General features: G+C 43.4%; 1 protein-coding gene across 3 annotated transcripts in view; it reads right to left on the reverse strand.

Moving 5' to 3' along the window:
• LOC143300626 (epithelial splicing regulatory protein 1-like) overlaps positions 1–22,848 on the reverse strand; it is a 90,276-nt gene extending 67,428 nt beyond the window's left edge. For 2 of the 3 annotated variants that reach the window (XM_076614423.1, XM_076614425.1), the window contains exons 1-4: positions 22,414–22,848; positions 19,442–19,934; positions 13,408–13,551; positions 4,075–4,303 (exon numbers count right to left, since the gene is read on the reverse strand). In XM_076614423.1, the coding sequence (XP_076470538.1) occupies positions 4,075–4,303; positions 13,408–13,551; positions 19,442–19,594 (526 nt within the window). In that variant the 5' untranslated portion in view covers positions 19,595–19,934; positions 22,414–22,848. Of the gene's footprint in view, positions 1–4,074; positions 4,304–13,407; positions 13,552–19,441; positions 19,935–21,560; positions 21,639–22,413 lie in introns of those variants that run through there. The other variant, XM_076614424.1, reaches the window with a different exon arrangement.
• Positions 22,849–24,540: the final 1,692 nt, after the last annotated feature.

Consider the following 24,540-nt stretch of genomic DNA (forward strand, 5'->3'; position numbering starts at 1 on the left):
GTGCGCGAGCGCGTGTGTGTGTGATGTGTGTGTGTGTGTGTATGTGTGTGTGTGTGTGTGACGTGGGGGGCGGAGGCGGAGGCTTGGCCAGTTGGAGAGAAGGCAAATGGTTGTGGAAAAGAGGGAGTCAGAAAAAACTATTGCGAGCGTCACAACTTGTTTGCATTAAAAAAAAAATCTGACCTCGTCCTACTTTTTACACACATGACATAGTCTGAGGCGTGTCATTTCAAAACAGCTTATGTCATTACTCGGGCACCCTGTCTTATCTATGGATGGACATGCGTGCATGACAATGATAAGAGAGACATGGACACACACTCGAAAAGAAGAAAAATCAACAACAAATAATAATGGAAATGAAGGAAAGATATGAAGAAAGGAAAGAAGAACTGAAAAGACAGGGAAAAAAAACAAAGAAAGAAAAAAGAAAGAAGAGGAAAAGGAAAGTAGTATACAGGACATGAAAACACTCTGAGCTGGTGTAAACGGAACTCATTCAGCATGTCTTCTCACAGTGTGACAACGGATACCAACTGATCGTGAAGTCACAGTTCACAGTGCACCACACGATGCACATTCCAAGCAGTTTCTTCTTCACTAAGTTCACAACGACAGACCAGATTAAACCATTACACACACACACACACACACACACACACACACAGAGAGAGAGAGAGAGAGAGTGTGTGTGTGTGTGTGTTAAGTACCACATCAGCGACAGACGTAGGATGCGAATGACACACGCAAAAGTGTGACTTGTCACACCTCTTCGTACGAGTTCAGAGTCTCTCTTGTCTCTGTCTCTCTCTCTCATTTATCCCTGTACGTTACACAAATTGCTTTGCTAAAACCGTGTTGTTTCTTCCCACCGCCTTCAGCCACTGACTGTACCCCACTCCCCAACACTTGTATCTGCCACCCTTCCTTCCCACACCCCCCTTACCAAAGCCAACTTGCGACGTTGACTCGAGCAGAACAGCCCCCACCCCCACCCCTACCTCACGGCGCTTTTTTTTCTTTCTCCGTTTACATTCCGCTCAGAAAAAGAAGAAAAAAAAAAGAGAGAGAGAGAGAGAAAACACACACACACACACACACACACACAAACACGACGAATGCGTGTACGTTCATGGCTTAATTGTTCGGTGTCAATCGGAGGTGTGTGCGAATGTCGTGTGGGAACAGCTGTGTGTGTGCGGGGAGGGGTGCGTGTGTGTGTGTGTGTGTGTGTGGGAGGGGGTGGGGTCTGAGGTGTTGTTGTTTGTGAGAATGCATGGGTATCTGTGTGTACGTATAAAGTTGAAGATAGTGAATGTTTGTTGTTGTTGTTGTGTGTGTGTTATGTGTGCATCTGTGTTATGTTTATGGGACAAACACACACACACACACACACACACACACACACACACACACACAGACTGTGTACGCATTTTGGCACTTGCCCCAAGTGAAGAGGTGCTATGTACACCACCATTAAACATACAAGTGCATTAATGTGAAGTACAACATGATCTGTCGCAACATCAATGCTTTGTGCAGGTAACGTGACAATTATTTTGTGTGTGCTTTCATTGACAGACTGAGAGAAACAGACAGACAGACAGAAGATGGGGACAGAAAGAGACAAACGGATAGAAAAATAGAAACAGCTAGAGATACAGATACCGGTAAAGTGTTTTGAAAACGCCATGCTAACGTCGATCGTCTCAAGAATAGGAGAACATTAGCAATTCTCTCTCTCTCTCTCTCTCTCTCTCTCTGTGTGTGTGTGTGTGTGTGTGTGTGTGTGTGTGTGTGTGTGTGTGTGTGTGTTTTCCACCACCACCTTCACCAGATAGGGTAGTGGACAGGTGGGTGGCTCTGTACTTAAAAATGGAAGGGATCCTGAGTCCTGCACGAAGAACACACTGACCACATAGAAAGAAACGCACACAAAAATGTAAAGAAACTTAGAAAGAAAGCAACAGCACTGAAATGATACAAGTTTCGTGGCTGTCAAGTGCAAACGGTTTTGCCACTTTTTCTTCTCCACGACAAGCCCTTACATAACAATAACACGAGCAAGAGAGGCAAGGCCTTCAAGACTCACTTCTGACAAAAACTGTGTCCAGTAAAGGAATCACGAAAAAAAAGAAGAAAAGATTAAAAAAAATAGTTAAATTGGGTCCTCTATTAAATATTAGTACGCGTTGAAAAAACAAAAAAAACAAAACAACAACAAAAAAACCCTGCCAGCGGGATCGAACCACTGATGTTCAGTTCAAGAATAAGTAGTCTAATCCCCAACGATACGTGGCCTCTGACATCAATCGACCAAATTTAATATTTAAAGGTACGGGTCTTTTTTTAGCGCGATAAAAAATATTATTCTTGAGATAATGACACAACTTAAATCATGTTTTCTTTTCATATATCAGTTATTTTTAAGAAATTCTTTTAATTCGTCCGTAAAGGAGACGTTGACATCGCCTCGGGCACGCTGCAACATCTACAGATCTGCACAAACCAGTCCCGACGACAAAAGGCTTAGTGACTGAAACTAAAAGAAACGTTTGATTCTTCTTTTATGTTCATTCCAGTTAATTCAGTATCCACTTTGGAATATTCATATGCAGTAAACACGTCAATGGTGTAGTTAGTGTTACTGTATCTGTTTTGTGCAGAATTCGCATTTCTTTTCTTCTAATTGCGAACAAGAAAAACGATGTCATGCCAACTTTTCATATATAGCCTACGTTCTGGAAAATTGAACAGGATTTGTAGAGTTTTCGGAATCCGGAACGAGCCTGAACGAAGTAAACCGTTATTGATCCGGAAATACGGCTTCATTCGGGAGACTTACAACCTATTGTTGGTATGACTGTGAAGATTCTTTTCCTACTATGTTTAAGCCAAATTTGGTATTGGCAGACAAATTATTTCCAGAGAAAATGGCAATGTTAAAGTTTACCATGGACACACAGACACACACATACACACAGACAACCAAACACCGGGTTATCATATAGAAAAAAATAAGAAAAAAGAAAAAGAAAGTATTCCCTCACTGTGAACAAATGCAGGAAGCGAGACACTGTGTCTGTACTTCAACATGCTCTTCCTCTGCTCTTTTGAGGACATGGAATACGTGATCGACATGAGAACTCTGGCAGTCCGTTCATAACGGAAAAAGGGGGGAAGTGGGGGAAGGAGGGATTTAATGGTCAGACAGGCGGCTTGTGTCCACGACAGTAAACCTCCCGTTGCTTGTATTCACTGCCTGATTAACTAAAATCCTTCCACTAACACTGCTTTAAAACGACTACGGTAATTGTACTGAATGTACTGCCCTGAGGTGTGCTATGCTGTGCTGTACCGTATTGAACTGTACTGTAAGTCTACTGTTGTATTTTATTTTGTGTCGCTCCGTACTATCCATGGGAACTGGGGACAGCAGCTACTCTGGCAGTGTACAACAGTGTTCATACTGGCCAACTATGTCATAGCGCCTGGGCAAGAGAGAAAATGGCACAGTGAAGGGGTCAACAGCGAGGAATATGAGTGACGGGGGGTGGAGCGAGTAACATACAAATTCACACAAGTGACGGAGAAACAGACACAGAGAGAGGGTGAAGGGAAGGAGGAGGAGGAGTAGGAGGAGAAGGAGGAGAGAAGAGGAGACACAGAGAGAGAGAGAGAGAGACAGACAGACAGACAGACAGAGACAGAGACAGAGGGGCAGATGGTCACGGACTTACCATGTGATTTGTTGAATCAAAAGGTCAGTTTTGTCATTGGCGTTTGGAGCCGAAGTCAGCACACATATTCACACACCTGACATTCTCTCTCTCTCTTTCCCTTCTTTCTCACCACAACCAGTTCCTTTCCACCACCAACCATGTTCACAACCATTCCCTTCTGAACGCCCCCCCTCACCGCCCCCTCACACACACACCCACCTCTTTCCCACATTCACCTCCTTCCTCCCTCAATCTTGCAAAACACCCAGCACACCAGCCAAAGGATACAGTCCCCCCCTTCCCCCTCCCCCATCAGTCCCCCAGAGCACCCAGCACACCAACCAAAGGATACAGTCCAGTATGCACTTGATGCTGTCCACGGGGCCTGCCCTGTCGTACCGCTTACGGAACTCCTTGCGGAGGTCGTAGAACTTGTTGTAGTAGGTTGGCAGGGTGGTGTTCTTGGAGCACGCCTCGTGGTGCAGGCACTGGCGAATATGGCACTGCCCGTCCGTCATGAACACGAACGACCGCCCCCCTTGGTCCGGGTGTACGCCCTTGGCCACCAGAAAGCGATCCAGCTGCAACAGAACACGCTGAGATAACTGGAGGCAATACATGTCACGATACTGTGGGACTGTCAAAACATTCATGTGCGGGTTTAGGAGGTAGGTGGGGTGGGGGTGGGGGGGGGGGTCTTTTCTTTTAATATCTGGATGATGCGTATTTCTATTTCAAAGAAAATACCAAGGACAACAGCACGGACAGTTATTTTGTTCAAACGATATATGTCGTACTATCTTCGGGCTAAAGGATACCGGGGGAAAATGAAAAGGAGATCAGTAAGTTCAGATGTCCACACTGTAATTTCCTTCGGGAAAATAGGAAACTGCTATTCACTTGACAACGGGATACAACAGGATATCAAGGACAAGTGCATGGAAAGTTAGTTCTTTCGGAAGATCTGCATTGTGATTTTGTCAGTGAAAAAGAAGTTTTCTCGGCGAGAAAATTACACCCAACAGGCACCTGAAAAAACAACACTTGAACAGCTTCTTCAAAATGTCAACACATAAGTTTTATCTTCAGAAGATAGGTTACTTAATTTTTTGTGAAAAGGGTAATCATCTAACAAAACTAAATCACAATAGAGTGTAGATATTTTTCTGTCAAAATTATAAAAGTAATTGAATCTGACTCCACTGATCTGCTGAGTAACATGCCAAATGAAACAAAGACTATAGCTGATAGATAGCTGGGTGTTTTCTGTTTGTCGCGACCAGTGGACACTCGCACGTGTGTACACTGACGCGAGCATATGTGCATGCATGTGTGTGTATGTGAGTGGGTGTGTGTGTGTGTGTGTGAAGGGGACAACTGTGAAACAGCACGGAACGGCACAGTTCACCACATCACAGCACTACACAGCAGGACATGACAGCACAACACATTCAGCACAGCACAACACAACACAGCACAACACATTCAGCACAACACAGCACAGCACAGCACAACACTACAACCTAAAAATGACAGTCACGTATAACATCACAAAGCGATATATTACGCCTTAATATACTCATGTCTCACGCGAATGGGTGGACGAAATAAATGTGGAGTCCAATAATACGGGTATACAATGGAGTATCTCAATCTAACTAAAAGTTTGCTGTTGTTGCACCGGCTGTATTTAGCGTGGACGATTAGCAACCGAACACACTTCGCTTCACTCACAACATGTATTGAAACTTATTTCACTTTGTCTGTTTGCAGTCTGTTTCCTTTCAACACTTTCTATTTTCAAGCTGGCCGATCTTCATCCTGACCTGTAAGTCTCGACCTGATCTCAGTAATTGTCATTCAGTGCATCGTGCCCTACCATGGGATAATGCATCGCAGTGCTTGTCATATTTGTTGTACTCGTGATACTTTTATGTTGTTGTCAACAACTCTGTGTGGTATTCGGGCTGCTGTCCTCGGGGACAGCGCTTCGCCACAGAACGGCGCCACCTTTTTCTTCTTTTTCTTTCCCACTGTCTGCAAATGTATTACTTTGTTTTACAACGTGGATTTTTCTACAGAATGTTCCTTGGAACAACCCTTGTTGCCGTTGGTTCTTTTGCGTGCTGCACACAGAGCCTCAGTTTACAGCACCGTCCGCACGGCATCGTGTCCTGCGAGGCATGGCATGCCATCGTATCATATCGGACGACATCGCATTGTGTTCTGATGCATCGCACCGCATGACACAGCCCTGTATCCGTCCCATCGGACCGCAACGGGCCCTACCACACCGCTGGTATTGTCGCATCGTACATCGTACATGATCGTTTTGTGTCATGGTCCTGTCGTGTCATGTCGGCCAGAGTGCATGTCTACGTGCACGTGCAGAAACAGTGGGCGCTGAATTGTTCATGGAAGCGCTGCATTGTGCACCAACAGTTTATGAGATTTTCGGTCTCGACACAAAGAATGACGTCATCCTTTCCACACCTCTCCCTTCCTAGTTTTCTCCTGTTGTCCTGCTCTCATGAAAATGACGATGACATAAAATGACGTCACTGACAGCCATACCACCCCCTTCCTCTCTCCTGTCTGTCTGTCTCTTCGGATCCTATTCATATTCATACTGCCTTCGTATTCTTTGTCCTTCTGTTTGAATTGACAGTATTACTGTTTCACTGATCTTTCCTTTTCCCTTCTTGTTTCTTCGGTTCTTCACACAGCATAAGGCCTACAGTGATTCACACAGCAATAGGCCTACAGTGATTCACACAGCATAAGACCTACAGTGATTCACACAGCATAAGACCTACAGTGATTCACACAGCATTAGGCCTAGTGATTCACACAGCATAAGGCCTACAGTGATTCACACAGCATAAGGCCTAAGGCCTACAGTGATTCACACAGCATAAGGCCTACAGTGATTCACACAGCATTAGGCCTACAGTGATTCACACAGCATTGCATTCTGGTTTATACTTGTAACATAGTGCACACTTGCTTATTGTGTGGTTATATGTTGTCCACCTTCCTCACTCACGAGGGGCTGTCTAAATGTGAATAACTGTCTGTCTGTCTGTCTGTCTCTCTCTCTCGTGTGTGTGTGTGTGTGTGTGTGTGTGTGTGTGTGTGTGTGTGTGTGTGTGTGTGTGAGAGAGAGAGAGAGAGAGAGAGAGAGAGAGAGAGAGAGAGAGAAAATTAGTTACTGTTTCTTCTTGTGTGTGTGTGTTTTGTTTTTTTTAGGTTTTGCATAAACCCCCTTCGGTTTGGACCAACGCCTTCAACCGAATAAAACGTTTGTATTTTGTCTCCCCTCGTCCACCTATTTCTCTGTCTGTCTGTCTGTCTGTCTGTCCCTCTCTGTGTGTGATTGTTAAACAAGTTTGTCTACTCTTGAATTTTGGCCGGTTGAACGATAATCATTGATGATACCCGAATAACCCCTTTGACATTTTACCAGCTTGTCTGATTCTCTTGAGATTTGCCAGCACGCTAATTCATAATTATTGTTACAATGTTCTTGCTGTTGATATATCAGATTGTACCCCCTCCGACCCCACACCGCCCCCCTGACCGCACCCAGACCCCCGCCCCATCACCCTCCCAACCCCTTCCCATGTGTTTGTATAATGGCCTGAGGCCAATGTACAGTAAACCATTGTCTCTCTCTCTCTCTCACACACACACACACACACACACACACACATATATATATATATATATATATATATATATATATATATATCTTCATAACATACACCCTTCGTGGAAAACGCTGTGCATTATTTATGATTTACATCACGTTTTTCAAGTGAGTTAGCATATATCCATTATGCATGAATGTCTCGTGAGCTCCATATACAGCTAGCTGGCTTGCATACACCCTTCATACACATGAACTCGTGAACAGACGCAAAAATTAACAAAGAGATATGTCTACGTCTTAACAGGATGTAATGATAAAAAAAAGAAGGAAGAAGAAGGAGGAGGAGGAAGAGGAGGTGATGGTGATAAAGAAACAGGAGAAAGGGAGGAGAAGCCAGCAGCAACAGGATGAGGAGAGCAATGTATGTAGTATTTGGGTGACGGTTCCCGCCTCTCCCCCCCACATGGAGTTAAGGCCACAGAAGTATGTGCTCCAAACCCCGTGGTTGTTCAATAATGTGAACGTTGTTGGACACCAATGTAGGACAATCACGTCAACCACTGCCTCACTCCACCTCACGATGTAGTACGATCAGTCTTCAGATTTGTTTTTAATTAATGGTGGCGAAGAAAGAAAGACAGATAGATAATAAGATTATTGCTGTTGGGGTTACATCAGAAGAAAAGATGGTGAAACAGTTACGGGCTCTCTCCCTCTCTCTATGTCTCTCCCTCCCTCTCTGTCTGTCTCTCTGTCTCCCCCCTCTTTTTCTCTCCCCTCCGCCCCCCCCCCCCCCCCTCTCTCTCTCTCTTCTCCTCTGCCTTATTCCGTTCAATTGCCCTCCCCCCCCACCCACCCTTTTTTTTCGAGTTTCAGGAGCGTGAGATACAAAAAGTTGACCACAGGGTCAGTCTGGTACACATCCTTTCCAACGCACGTAACACACTGAGCTGCAACCCTGACTTCAAGTCTGTGCGGGCCACCTCAGTTATTCAGTTTGAGACAGGAAAAATAGGGAAGGGGGTGGAAGGGGGGAAGGCGTGAGGTGGGGGGTGGGCTGGGGGGGGGGGGCACAGAGACAGAAAAACGGACAGAGATGGGGGAACGCCTTAACCTTCCTGCCACAACTGACTGGTGCCAAAACAAACACACCGAGGGTCTCCCCCCCCCCCCCCACACACACACACCCTCTCTCTCCCCTCAGCAGTTTAGCGACATACACCCACGCCACGCGCCCGGGTTCAACTCCCGTCCACACAGCACCGTTCACACAGCACCGTCCACACAGCACCGTCCAAGGTTCATTCCTCTGCGGTCTCTGTGTCATCAGTCACAGCCCTGGAGGTGGGACACACGTCAGGTTGCCATGAGGACACCCATCAGAGGATACCCCCCCCCTCCCCCCTCCCCCCCCATGAAGCAGACTCTGGAGTTGAGCTCCTTCTGCCAAGCATAGGTGTGAAGGAAAGGATGGCTGGTGTGTTTGCCCCTGCTGCCCGCTGTTCTCCTTAAAGTCTCGTCCCCTGTGAACGGCCAGTTACTGCCCCTTGTTCTTTCAGCATCTCAAAGAATCAACAAACTGGTGATAAAGCGTTCCTGACAGAGGTACAGATAATGAACCTATACGTGCCGCTTTTTTTCCCTCGAAGGTATTGTATTACATATCACTTTGTTTAAAATATCGGTATATTGAAGTATGAAGAAAAGAAAAAAAGATTGCGACTTGACGTGCAGTGGTCTGCAGTTTTCGGGGTTAGGGAGAATGCACAGCTACACCATTCACAGCACTCCCCAGGAAAGGAGTATATACGTGAAACGTCGCTTGCCAAACCTGCAGGTGTCAGGAAAAGATGTGCACCTTCCCTATAAAAGCCTGCTTGTTTGAACATGATTTATAAAGGAAAAACACAGACGTAAAGTGGATCTCTCTCTCTCTCTCTCTCTCACGTCTTAACAGACCTTTCTGTTCGCCACTGTTGTGCAAGCTTTGCTGTTGATGTTGTTTTCATAGCAAATTGTTTTTATTCTGTGTTAAGGGAATGAGTTTACACAAGACCACAATTTGTTTAAACTGTCATATACCTTTAAAAGTTAATATATGAAGGTAATCACCCCAACCACTGAGAGAGGGGGAGAAAGAGTGTGTGAGACAGACAGAAACAAAGAGACAGACAGACGGGATACAGGAAGAAAAGATACAGAGACAGTACCAGGGAGACTGTCAGAAGAAGACGATGATGATGATGATGACAGTGACGACAAAACATGAGAAACAGAGACAAGAACACAAAGAAGAAACAGAAACGACCCCTCCGAATCAAAATGCGATCGACAACAAATTCTCTGTGTGATAATTAAAGTAAAAAATAATTTTAAAAAACCCACCTCACCTCTTCTTCACATGGCAGTAGTATGTCAGTCACACGTACACAGCACAATACTTCATAACCAGTGTTGCTGATTCAATCTGTCAGAACTACGCACCTTTCTAAAGCGAAACTATCAACATACTGCACTGAAATGATAGCCTTTCCGGTTTCATACAATGGCAAGAACAATGTTTCATATAATGGAAGAGAAAATAACCTTGGTCCAATCGAAACCTAATCAAATATGACACAAACGTTCTGAAACAATCGGACAAACCATCAACAAATAACACACATAAAGATACTCATTCAAATCGAAACCTGATAAAATCTGACACGAGTGTTGTTTAAAAAAACAACAACAACAACAAAAAGAGAGAACATAAAAACAAGTCGACCAACCAAAAGCACAAACAAATAAAAGAAGTGATATAATGAATTTTATCCATTTCAATGCGGTTTTGTTGTTACATTTTCTTGTTTTGAAGCTCTCCAAAAATTGTTAACTGCAGAAGATAGCTGAGTCATTCAAGCAACATGCACTTGACGTGATCTTTCTTGGGAGGAAGGTGGCAGAATGGCCAAGTCCGTGAAGCGTGAGCGTCCTGTCATTCGGATGAGACGATAAACCGAGGTCCCGCGTGCAGCACGCACTTGGCGCACTGAAAAAGAACTCATGGCAACAAAAGTGTTGTCCTCTGGCAGAATTCTGTAGAAGAAATCCACTCTGATAGGTACACAAATAATTATGTAAGCGTGCACTCAAGGCCTGACTAAGCCTAGCATATGTGGTATATGGATTTGTCCGAACGCAGTGACAGCTCGTTGAGAAACTGAAAACTGAAACTTTCTCAGTGTTTGTCACTTACTGCCCTCACTACCAATCATGATGGAAAAAAAATCATGCCAATCTGAGCAGCAAAAACCTCAGTTTCTGTTTCAGTTACAAGGAGGTGTCAACGCGTGTGGAGTGATCCATAAACGCTACACCACATGTGCGTGTATCATTTTATGTTCATTTATTTATTTTTTGCATAAAAAGCAGATGCCTGAATCTCACATAAAGCCGACACGCTGGTCGGGCCTGGAGAGCTGACCCAGGCCAGGTTTGTGGAGAACTAGTTAACAGGAAAGGGAACGAAACAGCATTCAGAGTAACTAGTGACAAATTAACAAGAAAATACTTTAAGATATGATAATGTATGGGGTACTGGGAGGAAGGAAATAAGAATAAAAATGGGCCACGTTCAGCGAACTTTACACTCACACACGCGTGCATGCTCACACAAGCGTGCAAATGTGCTCACACACACACACACACACACACACACACACACTCGCGCGCGCGCGCACACACACACACACACACACACACACACACACACCACACACCACACACGCAGCCGAGAGACAGAAAATCAATATTGGTTTGTTGTTGTTGTTTTCACCTCACGCTCAAAACTATTAACAAGATTCTCGTCTCTTTCCTGGATAACATTCCCGCTCCACCCCACCCTAATAGCCGCACCCACCCTCCTCCTCCGTACTCTACATTTGGTATCCCACACCCACACCCACCTCTCCCCCCGTCTCCCCTACTCTGCCAACCGCATGTGACGACGTTGTTCCCTTTTCCAAAGTGACTAAGACAGGAATTCCGGTATCAAAATGACTATCCTCGCTACCTTTCGGCAAAAAGATGAGATCAAACGGTTAGGATCCCGGTCGCTTTGGGCGAAACGACAAGATCCTTGGTCCCAAGAACACCCCCTCCCTCCTTCCCCCACGCCAACCCGCCCCCCCCCACCCCCGCCCCAATCCGCCCCCCCCCCCTCCTCCTCCATCTCTCCCCCCGTGGCTCTAGCTCCTGTGATGGATGAGTGAGGAAGGCAGACGTTTGGTCATCAAGGCAGACAGACTGATGGGTGAAGAGATACAAACGGATCTGAGGGACGATTGACACAGATAGCCCTCCACCCCCTCCCCTCTCTCTGTATTCTTGTCGATCTCATCACGTTTCCTTCCTACCTTTCTGATTCATTGTTCCTTCCCCCACCCCTCCTTCTTCATTTTCTTCTTCTTTTTTTCTACTTCGTTCCATTGTTTTGTTTTTACGATTTTATAAAAATATTATTTGTTGTTGTTGTGAGAGCATGATGAAAAGAAGCTCGTAGCTTTTTTCTTTTTTTTTAACTCTCAGTAAAAACATTCCAGTTCAAGTTAGTTCGTAGTTCTCTCTGTCTCTGTTGGTTGCTCCTTTTTGCCCAAAGGGCTAAATATATATATATATATATATATATATATATATATATATATATATATATCTGTGTGTGTGTATGTGTGTAAGATTTTTTTTTTTAAACAAAGTAGTTAATCCACTGCCCTGTTCAAATAAAATTCGTTTCTTTTTGTGTCGTCTCTCTTCTCTACTTTTTTGTATATCTATATGCAATATGACCCGTGCATGTCTTTATTATGGATCTATATGCAATATGACCCATGCATGTCTTAATTATGGATCTATATGCAATATGACCCATGCATGTCTTAATTATGGATCTATATGCAATATGACCCGTACATGTCTTAATTATGGATCTATATGCAATATGACCCGTGCATGTCTTAATTATGGATCTATATGCAATATGACCCGTGCATGTCTTAATTATGGATCTATATGCAATATGACCCGTGCATGTCTTAATTATGGATCTATATGCAATATGACCCGTGCATGTCTTTATTATGGATCTATATGCAATATGACCCGTGCATGTCTTAATTATGGATCTATATGCAATATGACCCGTGCATGTCTTAATTATGGATCAATATGCAATATGATCCGTGCATGTCTTAATTATGGATCAATATGCAATATGATCCGTGCATGTCTTAATTATGGATGTATATGCAATATGACCCGTGCTTGTTTTTATTTTGAATGTATATATGCAATATGACCCGTGCATGTCCTTATTATGAATGTATTTGCAATATGAATTGTGCATGTCTTTATTATGAATGTATATGCAATGTGACCTGTGCATATCTTTATTTTGAATGTATATGCAATGTGACCTGTGCATATCTTTATTTTGAATGTATATGCAATATGACCTGTGCATATTTTTATTTTCATTTTTCTATGTAAAAAAAAAAAAAAAAAGGATTAAAAAAATTTAAGAATATTCTGCAACCTAAATGAAATGAAAATCGTTTCGTTTCGTTTCGTCTCGTCTCTCTCTGTGTGTGTGTGTGTGTGTGTGTGTTTGTGTGTGTGTGTGTGTGTGTGTGTCTGTGTGTGTGTCTGTGTCTGTGTCTGTGTGTCTGTTTGGGAGGCGGGAGGCGGGTGGCGCGCGTGCTTGAGCCTCAAGACCTTACTTCTTTCCTCTTTTGAGTAATTTCTATTCTGGTTTCATAACCCTTCATCATTTATACGTAGGCTTACACCATGCACAACAATTTGATTTCAACTCGGATTCGTCGCCTTTCTGCTAAACAGCAGCTAATGTTGCAAAGAGAAATGTTTTAGGAGGGAGAACATAGCCAGTTCCAAGGAAAAATAAAAAGGCTATTAATCTATTCATTTTTGTTTGCTTCTGTCTTTCCTGTTCATCCATCCATCCTTGCATTCTTCCTTCCTTCCTGAAGCGCTCACCTCTTCCAACACCACGTCCAGTGGCTGACCATTCCGTACGGCGTTTTCATCCAGCCCTGTTTCCTCCTTGCAGTCATCCGTCAGAATGGTCTCCGTCAGTTCGTTGGGCTGTGGTTTGACGTAGTGAGACTGCAGCGACACCACCTGCAGAAGAGAGGAGGAGGTGGAGTTTGTTTAATGTCCAGTCACACGTATCGAGAGAGAGAGAGAGAGAGAGAGAGAGGGCGTAACTGTTTTACCATCTTTTCTTCTGATGTAACATCAATAACAATTATCGTTACATATACTGTATACATATATTTGAGTATTATCGTTTAGAAGAGGAGGGGGATGGGGGACGAACGGTGAGTTGGGGGAAACCGGGTATGTGAGGGAGAGGAGGGTGGGTGAAATTTGAAAAAAAAAAAATCTAAATACAGTTACAGAAAATTATTAAAAGGACTTCGTAAAAGAGATATCGTTAATCTAACAAGTGAAACAACTGACAATGAATGCTAAAAGTCAAAATCATCAACGTTCTCAGTCACATGTGAACACACACTCAGCAACAACTCTCGAAAACGTATGGGAAAATTTTATATATCTATCTATCTATCTATATATCTATATATATATATATATGTGTGTGTGTGTGTGTGTGTGTGTGTGTGTGTTACATATATATATATATATATATATGTGTGTGTGTGTGTGTGTGTGTGTGTCTGTGTGTCCGTGGTAAACTTTAACATTGGCATTTTCTCTGCAAATACTTTGTCAGTTGACACCAAATTAGGCATGAAAATAGGAAAAATTCAGTTCTTTCCAGTCATCTTGTTTAAAACAATATTGCACCTCTGGGATGGGAACAAAAAAAAAAAAAAAAAATGAAGCCTAATTATATGCAAACTGCATTTACTGTTATATATATATTTTTTGTATTCTCTAAACTTGGCACTTTGATCTGATATTTTGACCCAACAACAAGAGCAGTCATTATTATCATTTTTTGTTCAAACAAGAACTTCTTTTGCTAAGCATGGAAGTTTTATTTATTTTGCAAACGTTTTGGTGCAGATAGTAAAAAAGGGAAATTACTCTGTAATTAATGTTAGGGGGCTTAATTCGCTTTAAACTGATCTTTCTTATCTTAAACATTACATTTTGAAATTATACTCAATACATAAAAAGCTTGGATTTTTTTAATTTTAAGTGTATCACAAGTGAGTCTTGAAGGCCTTGCCTCTCTTGTGTTTGATGAAACTGCACTGTGTTAATTCTATATGGCTGCACTTGTAATTTATATGCAAGGAAGCAATTGGGTTAACACTCATAAATGGTTGGGGGTATTTCCCCCTTCTTCTTTCACGGGGTCAGACTATAGTACTTTAATAGCCACTAGTTGCAAAAAAAAAAAAAAAAAAAAAAAAAAGAAGAAGAAAAAAAGGGGGAATCGGAATCGACAAGGGTACAAAGGCTTTTCAAGTTCTTAGGGAGGTATTTCCTTTACTTTTTTTTTACATTGCTTTACACTTTCGTTTGTATACTTTACTTTTTATACTTAACACTATTTTTCAGTCGACCGTGCTTCGTTATTTTACTTTAAACTTAGTATTGTAATGTACATTTTCTACTTTACTTTAAACCTTAAAGTTTACATTTCTTTCACACTTTCATAATTGTCGTTATGCTGTACTGTAAGCTTGTACTTTACTGTAAACTTAAAAGCTGATATTTCTTTTACATTTTCATTACTGTACTTTACACGTCACTTTGAAAGCTTTACATTTTATATCATACACTTGACTGTACTTTGCACTTTATGCTGTTCTTTCTTTACGCTTTTGTACTTTGTAGTTTATTCTAGTATTTACGTGCTTCACTTCACACTTTGTACGTAAACATTTTGTATTTCACACTTTATGCTCTATTTTATTTCACATTTTGTTTTAAAACATTGTATTTTACTTTACTTTAAACATTACACTTAGCACTTCACTTACAGAACACTTTATACTTTAGTTACTGAGTGAAGCCCATCTGACCACGAAGGTCATACCAAGGGCATCGACACATACAAGATAGACACTGCACAAGGTCCGAGACCCACACACAACAAATCCATACATCCACGTGTCTCATTTGAAACATGTTAAATTCAGCAGTTATCAAGACAGCAGGCTACAGCACAAAGATCAGTGAGATCAAACTCTCCATGTCGTGTTCAATGAGTGGCCAATGCCTCTCACTGTCTCATTTAACAAAAGTGTACAGATCTGAAAGGCAAAGCAAAATATAAATGCATTTCTTAAAAAAATGCTCATCTACATGATCTAGTACCCAAGAAAGCATAACAAATGTTTGGGGCTAACAACACTGAAACCCTGGCGAGATGGCAAAAAACAAACAAACAAACAAACAAAAACCCCAACAAAAACAACCCTGAAGAGATGGCAAGAAAAAAACAACCAAAACAACTACAACAACAAAACAAAAACAAAAACAAACCTGAAAAACAATGGGACAAATAGATATATTAGGAAAAAATAAAAATAAAAAGAAGAATTTTCTAGCGTTGTTGTTTTGTTTTGTTTTGTTTTCAGAAGGAACTTTCTTCCACCTTGTCCAGCCTTAATAACACCACCACCGAAGGACATGGTAAAGGCTAAAAAGTCAGGTGGTGAACAATGCTCCATGTTGATGTCACAGTGGTCAGAAGGCAGTGTATCACTTTGCAAAAGGGTAAAACCTGTCGTAGAGAAGGGCGTACGGTAAAAGGTAAAAATGTTGGGAAGGATTTGATTCCTCTGCTTCAAGTTATGGGACTCCAGTGCCACTACGTGTGTATACATAGTAGAGATGGGATAAGTGAATATACGCCACGAAACTTCTCTCTCTCTCTCTCTCTCTCTCTCTCTCTCTCTATATATATATATATATATATATATATATATATATATATTCTTGGTACATTGGAGCACACTGGTACCACTTGTTAAACTGGGGTAGGACATAACACTAAAAACATGGTGCAGGGTGCCTCGCTAGACGCGAACAGGATATAAAACACACAGCGCTGTGAAGATTCAGATAGCACAGCACTTGTGGAAGTGTCAAAATGGACCATCACGCGCGCTTCGGCGCCTTCGTCAAACTGACTGAGCAGAAAACGCAACACTTGCAAAAGTGGTAGACCATGTCGCTGTGAAATACTGGCATTGTGAAATGAGGAACGATACTTTTTTCATGCACAATTCTTCGTTTAAGCGTCGCTTTTTTTGTTTGTTTTTGATTTGCGTGTGTGATTACATTCGTCATTTAAAAAAAAAAAATCCAATTAGCTCTGGTTCTTTCCTCTCTCTCTCTCTCTCTCTCTCTCTCTCTTACGTGTGTCATGAAACAAGCCCCTGATACATTCATTGTATCAACTAGAAAGGTTTGACTAGATCTTTCGCTGTGTTCCATCAAAGTGTGGAGCAAAACAAGTTAACGGATACATCAGCTAAACACGGCACTTCACAACGAGCTGTTAGTCAAGAATATAGACTTCTTATTTATCACGAAATTCAATTTTCGTACTTTTTATGTCTGCAAATGTTGTTTCTTTTTTTTTTTCTTTTTTCTTTTTTCCCCAAACCCATTTTGAAAGAGTTTCTTATTCACGAAATCCAGAAACTATCGATTCTAATCTCAGCAAACTGTCCCAGGCACTGAGTCCAACCTGTGATGTTTCTCGGTCATGTGCTCATATATATATATATATATATATATATATATATATATATATATATAGAGAGAGAGAGAGAGAGAGAGAGAGAGAGAGAGAGAGAAACCGGTCGATAACTGCGAAATCTATACGGCAATGTTCACGTTGAACTGTATAAATTTCAGCCAAATGATAACATCAGTTGTTGAAGTCATTAGTCTATGTAGCCTGCAGTGGGACTCTTGTTTATTCATTCCTTGTGTTTGTGTTGGGTCGGGGGCGGGGAGGGGTGGAGTTTGGGGGGTTGTGTGTGTGTGTGTGTGTGTGTGTGTGTGTGTGTGTGTGTGTGTGTGTGTGACGGTGTGTTGTGTTGTGTGTGCGTGACTGTGTTTGTGACGGCGCGCGCGCGTGTGTGTGTGGTTGGTGTTTATGTGTGCGTGTGTATATTTGGGGAAGGAGGGGGCGCGGGGGGCTGGGGGGAGGGGAGTGGTTAGTGTAGTGTGGTGTGGTGTGGTGTGGTGTTGTGTGGTGGTGGTGGTGGTGGTGGTGGTGGTGGTGGTGGTGTGTGTGTGTGTGTGTGTGTGTGTGTGTGTGTGTGTGTGTGTGTGTGTGGTTGGTGTGTATGTGTGCGTGCCGAGCGTGCGTGTGTGTCGAGCGTGCGTGTGTGTATAGGGGGTGGGGAGGGTGGGGGTAAGTGTATAGTATGGTGTGGTGGTGGTGGTGGTGGTGGTGGTGGTGGTGTGTGTGTGTGTGTGTGTGTGTGTGTGTGTGTGTGTGTGTGTGTGTGTGTGTGTGTGTGTGTGACTCTTTTGGAGCAAGACAATAAACCACAATGACAGTGAAACAATTCAGCCTCCACAGTCCACATACATGTGATGCACTCGAAAAAAGTGACTTGTATTCGTGCGTTCAGTCTTGAATTTATCCAGATAATTTTGTTCTCAAATTACTGTTGTATATATGCGGGGGTTTTTGTTTGGGTTTTTTTTGGGGGGGTGGGGGGTGGGGGTGGATTACAGTGTTATGGGGAAGAGGTTCAAAGGCTACACTTCAAAATCATACCCAGTTGAATATTTTCCTGTGTTTGTGGTCTAGAACAGTTTTAAGGTTTTATTTGGAGGTGTACAACACACACACACACACACACACACACACACACACACACACACACACACACACACACACACACACAGGCAAGTAGATGGGGAGTTGGAGGGGAGAATACAGATTAGGACTGGGGGCAGAACAGACATGGGAACAAACCATAAGCTGTGACACCGACAGGGCAACACGTGCGAAGAGTGGCAACACGTGGACATTATTGATTGTGTGCGTTGTGGATAGATCTCCGGGCGGCGGGTGTGTTTTATTGACGGACCCCCCGTGCAACAGGTTGCGGGTGTTGTTTTTTTTATACGTTTGTTGTTGTTGTTGTTTGGTTGTTGTTTTTTGTGCTTCAAGCCTATTTATTCTAAGGCACGTGTGCACATGTTGTAGCGCACACCGTCACGTACCCTGCCGCCCTCTCTCCCTCTCCCCACCTCCTAACACCACCAGGCGCGCGCGTGCCTCTGTGTATCTGCGTGTATGTGTATAACAGCAGTACTGAATAATATGAGCAGACCTAGCTGAAATAAAAACAAAAACAGGAAGAAGAAAACAGCAGAAAACGCATCACAAACAGTGCTTCTGGTGAACTGGCAATAATAATAATAATAGTTACGAAAGTTATCATTGTACTACTTGTAGCACTGGCAGTAACATTAATAGTAATAATAGTGGGTAGTTGTATTGTGACAGTAGAAGGCACAGCAGCAGCAGCAGCAGCAGCAACAACAACAGTGGTAGACAAAAAAAGAACAGCTTAACAAACACTATCACTAGCAATTTAAAAAAAATGTATATTTGAAAAAAAAAGAGAAAAAAAAGAACTTCACTAAACCACTCATTGGTATTAGTGAGACAAAGAAGGCACACAACTTCCAGCTCAGAAAAAAAAATCTTGTGCTTTTGTCTCACTAAAAGTAAGAGGGGGCATCTGTTCTCGTTTACTTGTTTGGTAAGCAACGCTATCAAAACAAACAATTGAAGGCTGTTAAAGCAAACAAACAAACAACAATCTACTTGACGGTTTGTGTGATGAACAACAAAACGAACAACCAAAGAATGAAAAGGAAACCAATCGAATGATACGCCACAAAAAAGGAACCCAACACACACACACACACACACGTACGCACGTACGCACACTCCCACTCCCACCCACATACACACACAGACACGCACCCCCCTCCTTTCCCCAACACACACACACGCAACGCGATGAGCCGTACACAACTGCCCCCTCACCTTGTTGTTGTAGACGTCAAAGAGGAGATAGACTAGGAGGACGATCTGCTCCTCATCGGAGCCCAGTTCTTCTCCGTTCTTTCCCCCGGACACACAGAACAGCATCACCAGATGCGAGGGGGCCCCGGCAGCGTTTCCTGTCTTCTGCAGCATGACGGCAACGTGTGTGGTCCCTAGATCTAATCTCCGGTCCTGACCCTTCACCAGCTTCCCTTCCCGTGGAGACTTCAAAAATCTTTCTTTCAGTGGACCTTCAGTAACTTTCCAGACAGGAGTTTTGACTGTTGAAGTAAACAACAAACGTTCAGTCAGGTCCGATCTACTTGTTGATTCTGTCGTGCATTCCTGCAGTCCGTTCACCGAGAATGTAAAGACGACATCCTTTTGTCAAGCAGCCTTCTTGATTAATTCGTGGGTGGTTGAAGTGTTCAACAGTTCCGGAGGTTGAAGAGCTTTCTGTTGGGACCAAGATGATTTTATGATTTGTGAGATCCTGAAAAAAAGAATAAATGAATTTTTAAAAGATTTAAAAAGTCATGCAGTTTGAAAAGTCTATAGGCCTATATACGCAAGAGGGAAAGAGAGCGAGCGAGAGGGACAGTGGTTCGTATGTTTTGTTTGTGCTTGCTTTCACCCAGAAGTCGTTGACTCGTCATGTACTAACGTGCGCCTTGGCACAAGTGTGCATGCATGTGTGAAGGCATACGCCTCAGAATGTGCAAATGCTCGCGCGCGTGCGTGCTTTCTATGCATTTTTCAGTTTTTCTACCGTGCTGGTTGTGTTTGTTTTGAAACGTTTGGAGAAGGGGTCAGGAAATTTTAGCTCACATCAAAACGTCCAAAAAGACCACTGCGGAATTTTTTCCACACTGAAAGAAAAGTCAGGTGTTAGTGTGATCTTTCATGTCAGTGTCTAATTTAACGCACATGCTGTGTCGAGTGTCAAATTGTATGACAGAAGGACATTTCTAAAAATACTCATTGAATTAAAAGTAAACATTATATGCGTTTATTCATTTAAAAAAAGAAAAACAAGCAAAAAACACAAGCAAATAACTTAGTTATGTTTATTGTTAATGTTGACTGTATTCAGATTTGTAAAAAAAATCTTTTCATGTATTTTTTTTCCATCTATTCTCAATTGTCACATTAAATTTATATACAAAATAAAACGGTGGTCGACCCAAGAAAGTCCGGGAAAACACACCAAAAAAAAAGAAGAAAAAAAAGAAGTAAACATTATATATATATATATATATATATATATATATATATATATATATATATATATATATACATATTCACACTTGACCTGCCCACAGCGATTGCTGTGGGGGCGGAAGTTTGTTGCCGTTGTAGCGGATTAGATATGTACATGTCATATATATATATATATATATATATATATATATATTATAATGTCTTGCAATATTTACTGCTTGCTTTCTGTTTCTGACAAGTCTACGTTCTTCTTCTGACTATGACACTCTGCACGCCTCGCACACACACACACACACACACACACACACACACAGACGTTTGATAGTCCGTCGTGTTCGACTATGACCACAAGAGGAGGTAACTGCTGTCCAGACTGTCTTGGCTAGAATTTGATTATAGTGGAGAGTGTCTTGCCTAAGTTAATCCTCACTCTCTCGGCCAAGAGGGTTTTAGGACGGTCGGTGTTGGGGTGGTTCCCAAAGGCCAACCAGCCCACGAGGTTGCAGCACTAAAAGCAATTTTGCCTCCTAGTTAGAGAGTCACAGTCCTTCACAAAAGACTAAGCTGTAAATGATTTCCCATTGCATTGGAGAAACCATTGATAATACAGCTCTCATTTTGCTGTTGGTACACATACGCATACACAAAGCACTATGTGACTTTCCAAAGTGTGTGTGTGTGTGTGCGCGCGCGCGTATTTTGTAACCGTGTGTGTGTGTGTGTGTGTGACTGACTCCATACGCGCGTGTGCACGACAGTATGTGTATGCAGTTGGCGGTGTTTGTCCTTCGCTATGTACACGTGGCAGTGTATGCGTGTGAGCGATCCATTTGTCCACATCGCCAAGCTGTCTCCGCAGAACAAAACGACGAAACACACACACACACAAAGAACACACCGCCCGCGCGACAATCCCAAGTCACTGCCTGCTCCCACACAGCGATAAACTAACTTTCTTTTCTTTTCCCCACTCATCTGACATGCTTTCTTTTCGGCCATGCAACACATCTTATACCTGGCTCGACGGGTCTCCCCTCTCCCCGTCCCTCCTCTGCCAACGTGTTATCTCCGCCCTCAGCCTGCCAGGTTATGTACATACAGGATTTAAACAGAAGCCCCCTATTCAAATCATTTCTATGGGCGGCTGGGGGTCATAACTGGTGCAGTGCGTACCTCTCTACCTGTGTCCCTGGACTGTCAAGGAGAGCGTTTCCTTTCTGATCCGTTTCCTTTTCTGTCTTTCTTCTTCTTCTTCTTCTCAGACATTGGCTTTAATGTAATTGACAGTAGCCTAAATCGAGTTGGATCTGCAAAAGCTAATAAAATATACGAATTCCCCCCTGAAATCGACCATATATTTATATTCTTCACACTCAAGGAATAGAACCTCATCGTAAAGTGGAGGGACGTCAGACAAAACAACAACAAACAAACAAAAAACCACCCTTGCTGAATGCTTTGCAGTGACAGCCACCCTCCCCCTCCTTATCATTTTCAGTCCTCGCTTTCTCAGCCCCCGGACCCCTTCACCCCGCCCCCCAACTTTCCTCCTCTCTGTGGCCCGGTGTCCACTCTGCATCAACGTCTGACAGTGTAGGGGACGAGGTAGTTAGGTACAGCACTATAATTATACCTGGGACAAAGAATACACTTTGAACTTTACTCCAGCAGTGAGACCCCCGTCTGGTATGTATACATGTAGCCACACACCCACACCACAAACATAATGAGCGGCAAACAATCCACGTTACCTGTCACTAAGTGTGCCTTCCTCCAGCAAACAATAGGCTTCACCTGGTAGCTGGCGAACACGGAAAAAAACACTAAAGTTTTCGTCGCACAAATAGAGCGTGACTGGAAAGACAGACACACCGACGACTGACGTTTCTCTTTGCCCTCATCACACAAACTTCAACTGACTGACACACCTTCTTCCACTAACTTGCTTGGCGAGAGACAGAAGACAGGACGAGGATTCAATTGGAGCTCGTGGGCGAAACTTGAACAACTTAACATCAGTGACAGCCCCACGTAAACTGTAACGGGTCTGTGGTTCAACACACCGATGGTCAGCACACGATCTGTCTCTCGTCCCCCGGTGGCTTCTCTCTCTCTGTCTCTCTCTCTCAACCCCCCTGCCTGAAAAATGTGGAAGAGCCAGAGCCTTTTCGCCGTCTTGCCGTGTGTCCGTCCCTCCCACGTTTGTACCTGTGAGCCTGCCTTGCTTGCGACGAAGCGAACAGTTCGCTGGGGGCCGCGGTGAGTGCTAGGGTTCGATGCGAGAGTCAAAAGGGGTGTTTGTGAATTTTATGCATTTTTTGTTGTTTTGTTTTGTTTTTTGTTTTTTTTAAACATAGTTTCTTGTCCTTCTGTCCGGATGACTGTATTGTTAAACCAGAAAGCTAAGTTCGGACCTCCCCACACACACACCCACAACACACACACAGAATCTAATATGATGATATGACATGTGAAAAGTCTTTATGAAATAAAACTATTCAGTACTGCTACTACCACCACCACCACCACAACAACAACAACAACTGCTACTACTACACAAATACAATCCCGAACCAAGGGCAAAGAAAAAATTTCTCTTGAGACAGAGATCAATACAGAGCGAGTGTACATTATACATAACTGAAAGTGAGACGTGGAATTAAAGAAGGAATGAACACACACACACACACACACACACACACACACACACACACACCACACACACACACACACACACACACACACACACACACACACACACCGCACATGCACACAGACAAACAGCGTGCATTGTCTGTCCGTCGGTCTGCTCTCTCTCTCTCTCTCTCTCTCTCTCTCTCTCTCTCTCCCCTCTCTCCTACTCCCCCCCCCCCCCCCACTCCTCTCTCTCACCAAATGAATATCATCCATTTGACGACAGCATTGACTCAGTATAGTTTAAGATCACACACACACACACACACACACACACACACACACACACACACACACACACAGTACAGTGTCTGTGTGTCTGTCTCTGTGTGTCTGTGTGTGTGTGTGTCTCTCTCTCTCTCTTTCTCTCCACGTAACATCCTTTTGACATTAGCAATAACCATAGTTTAAGATGAAACACACACACACACACACACACACACACACACACGGGCAGAATCACTCGCAGGAGAGTCGGGTCGGACAGCGTGACAAAGCGACGGGAACTAAAGTATCTGTCCGGCTGTTGCCGCAGTGGGCTGTCGGACGGCCATGAGAGGCAGCACAAGCTGTTGTCCACAGGGTCGCTGTTTTAGGCCCCATGTTGAGACTGGGGGAAATATGTTGCACTTAATGGTGGAAGGGGTCAGCAGCCATGTGTGTGTGATACTGCTGTTCACACTGATGTCGCATGGTCTCTATATGTACGCGCACGCGCAGAGGAGCGTCTCAGTGCGCGTGCGAGACCGATCGCTGGATGGCCCGGGGAGCTGACGCATGTGCGCGTGTGAATGTGTACTTAGAAAATCACGCAGAGGCTATGTTTATGTCTTCTTCGTGCGCACGTGCACTTGGGGACGGCAGTGAGAGGATGGGAATAAAGTATATTTACATGGATAAACAGGGACTTGCATTGTTATTGTTTATCATATGTAAACTGGCGAGACTGTCCTGAAATCTTCATCGTTGTGTATCTAATATACCACTCTGTATCAGTGTTTTCGTCCCCCACACACCCATCCCCTCCCCCTCTCCCCCCAGCTTGTCCCCCACCCTACCCCCGAACCCCACCCGCCCCCTCCCTAGCTTGTCTCTGCAAGTTCCACACTTGGGTTGCCTTCCTAGCACTCATGAGCAAGATACTGCACAGATTCGCAGCACGCAGCTCTTTTCAAATAGCCGTG

This window comes from Babylonia areolata, chromosome 26, assembly GCF_041734735.1.
Source record: "Babylonia areolata isolate BAREFJ2019XMU chromosome 26, ASM4173473v1, whole genome shotgun sequence".
NCBI lineage: Eukaryota > Metazoa > Mollusca > Gastropoda > Neogastropoda > Buccinidae > Babylonia > Babylonia areolata.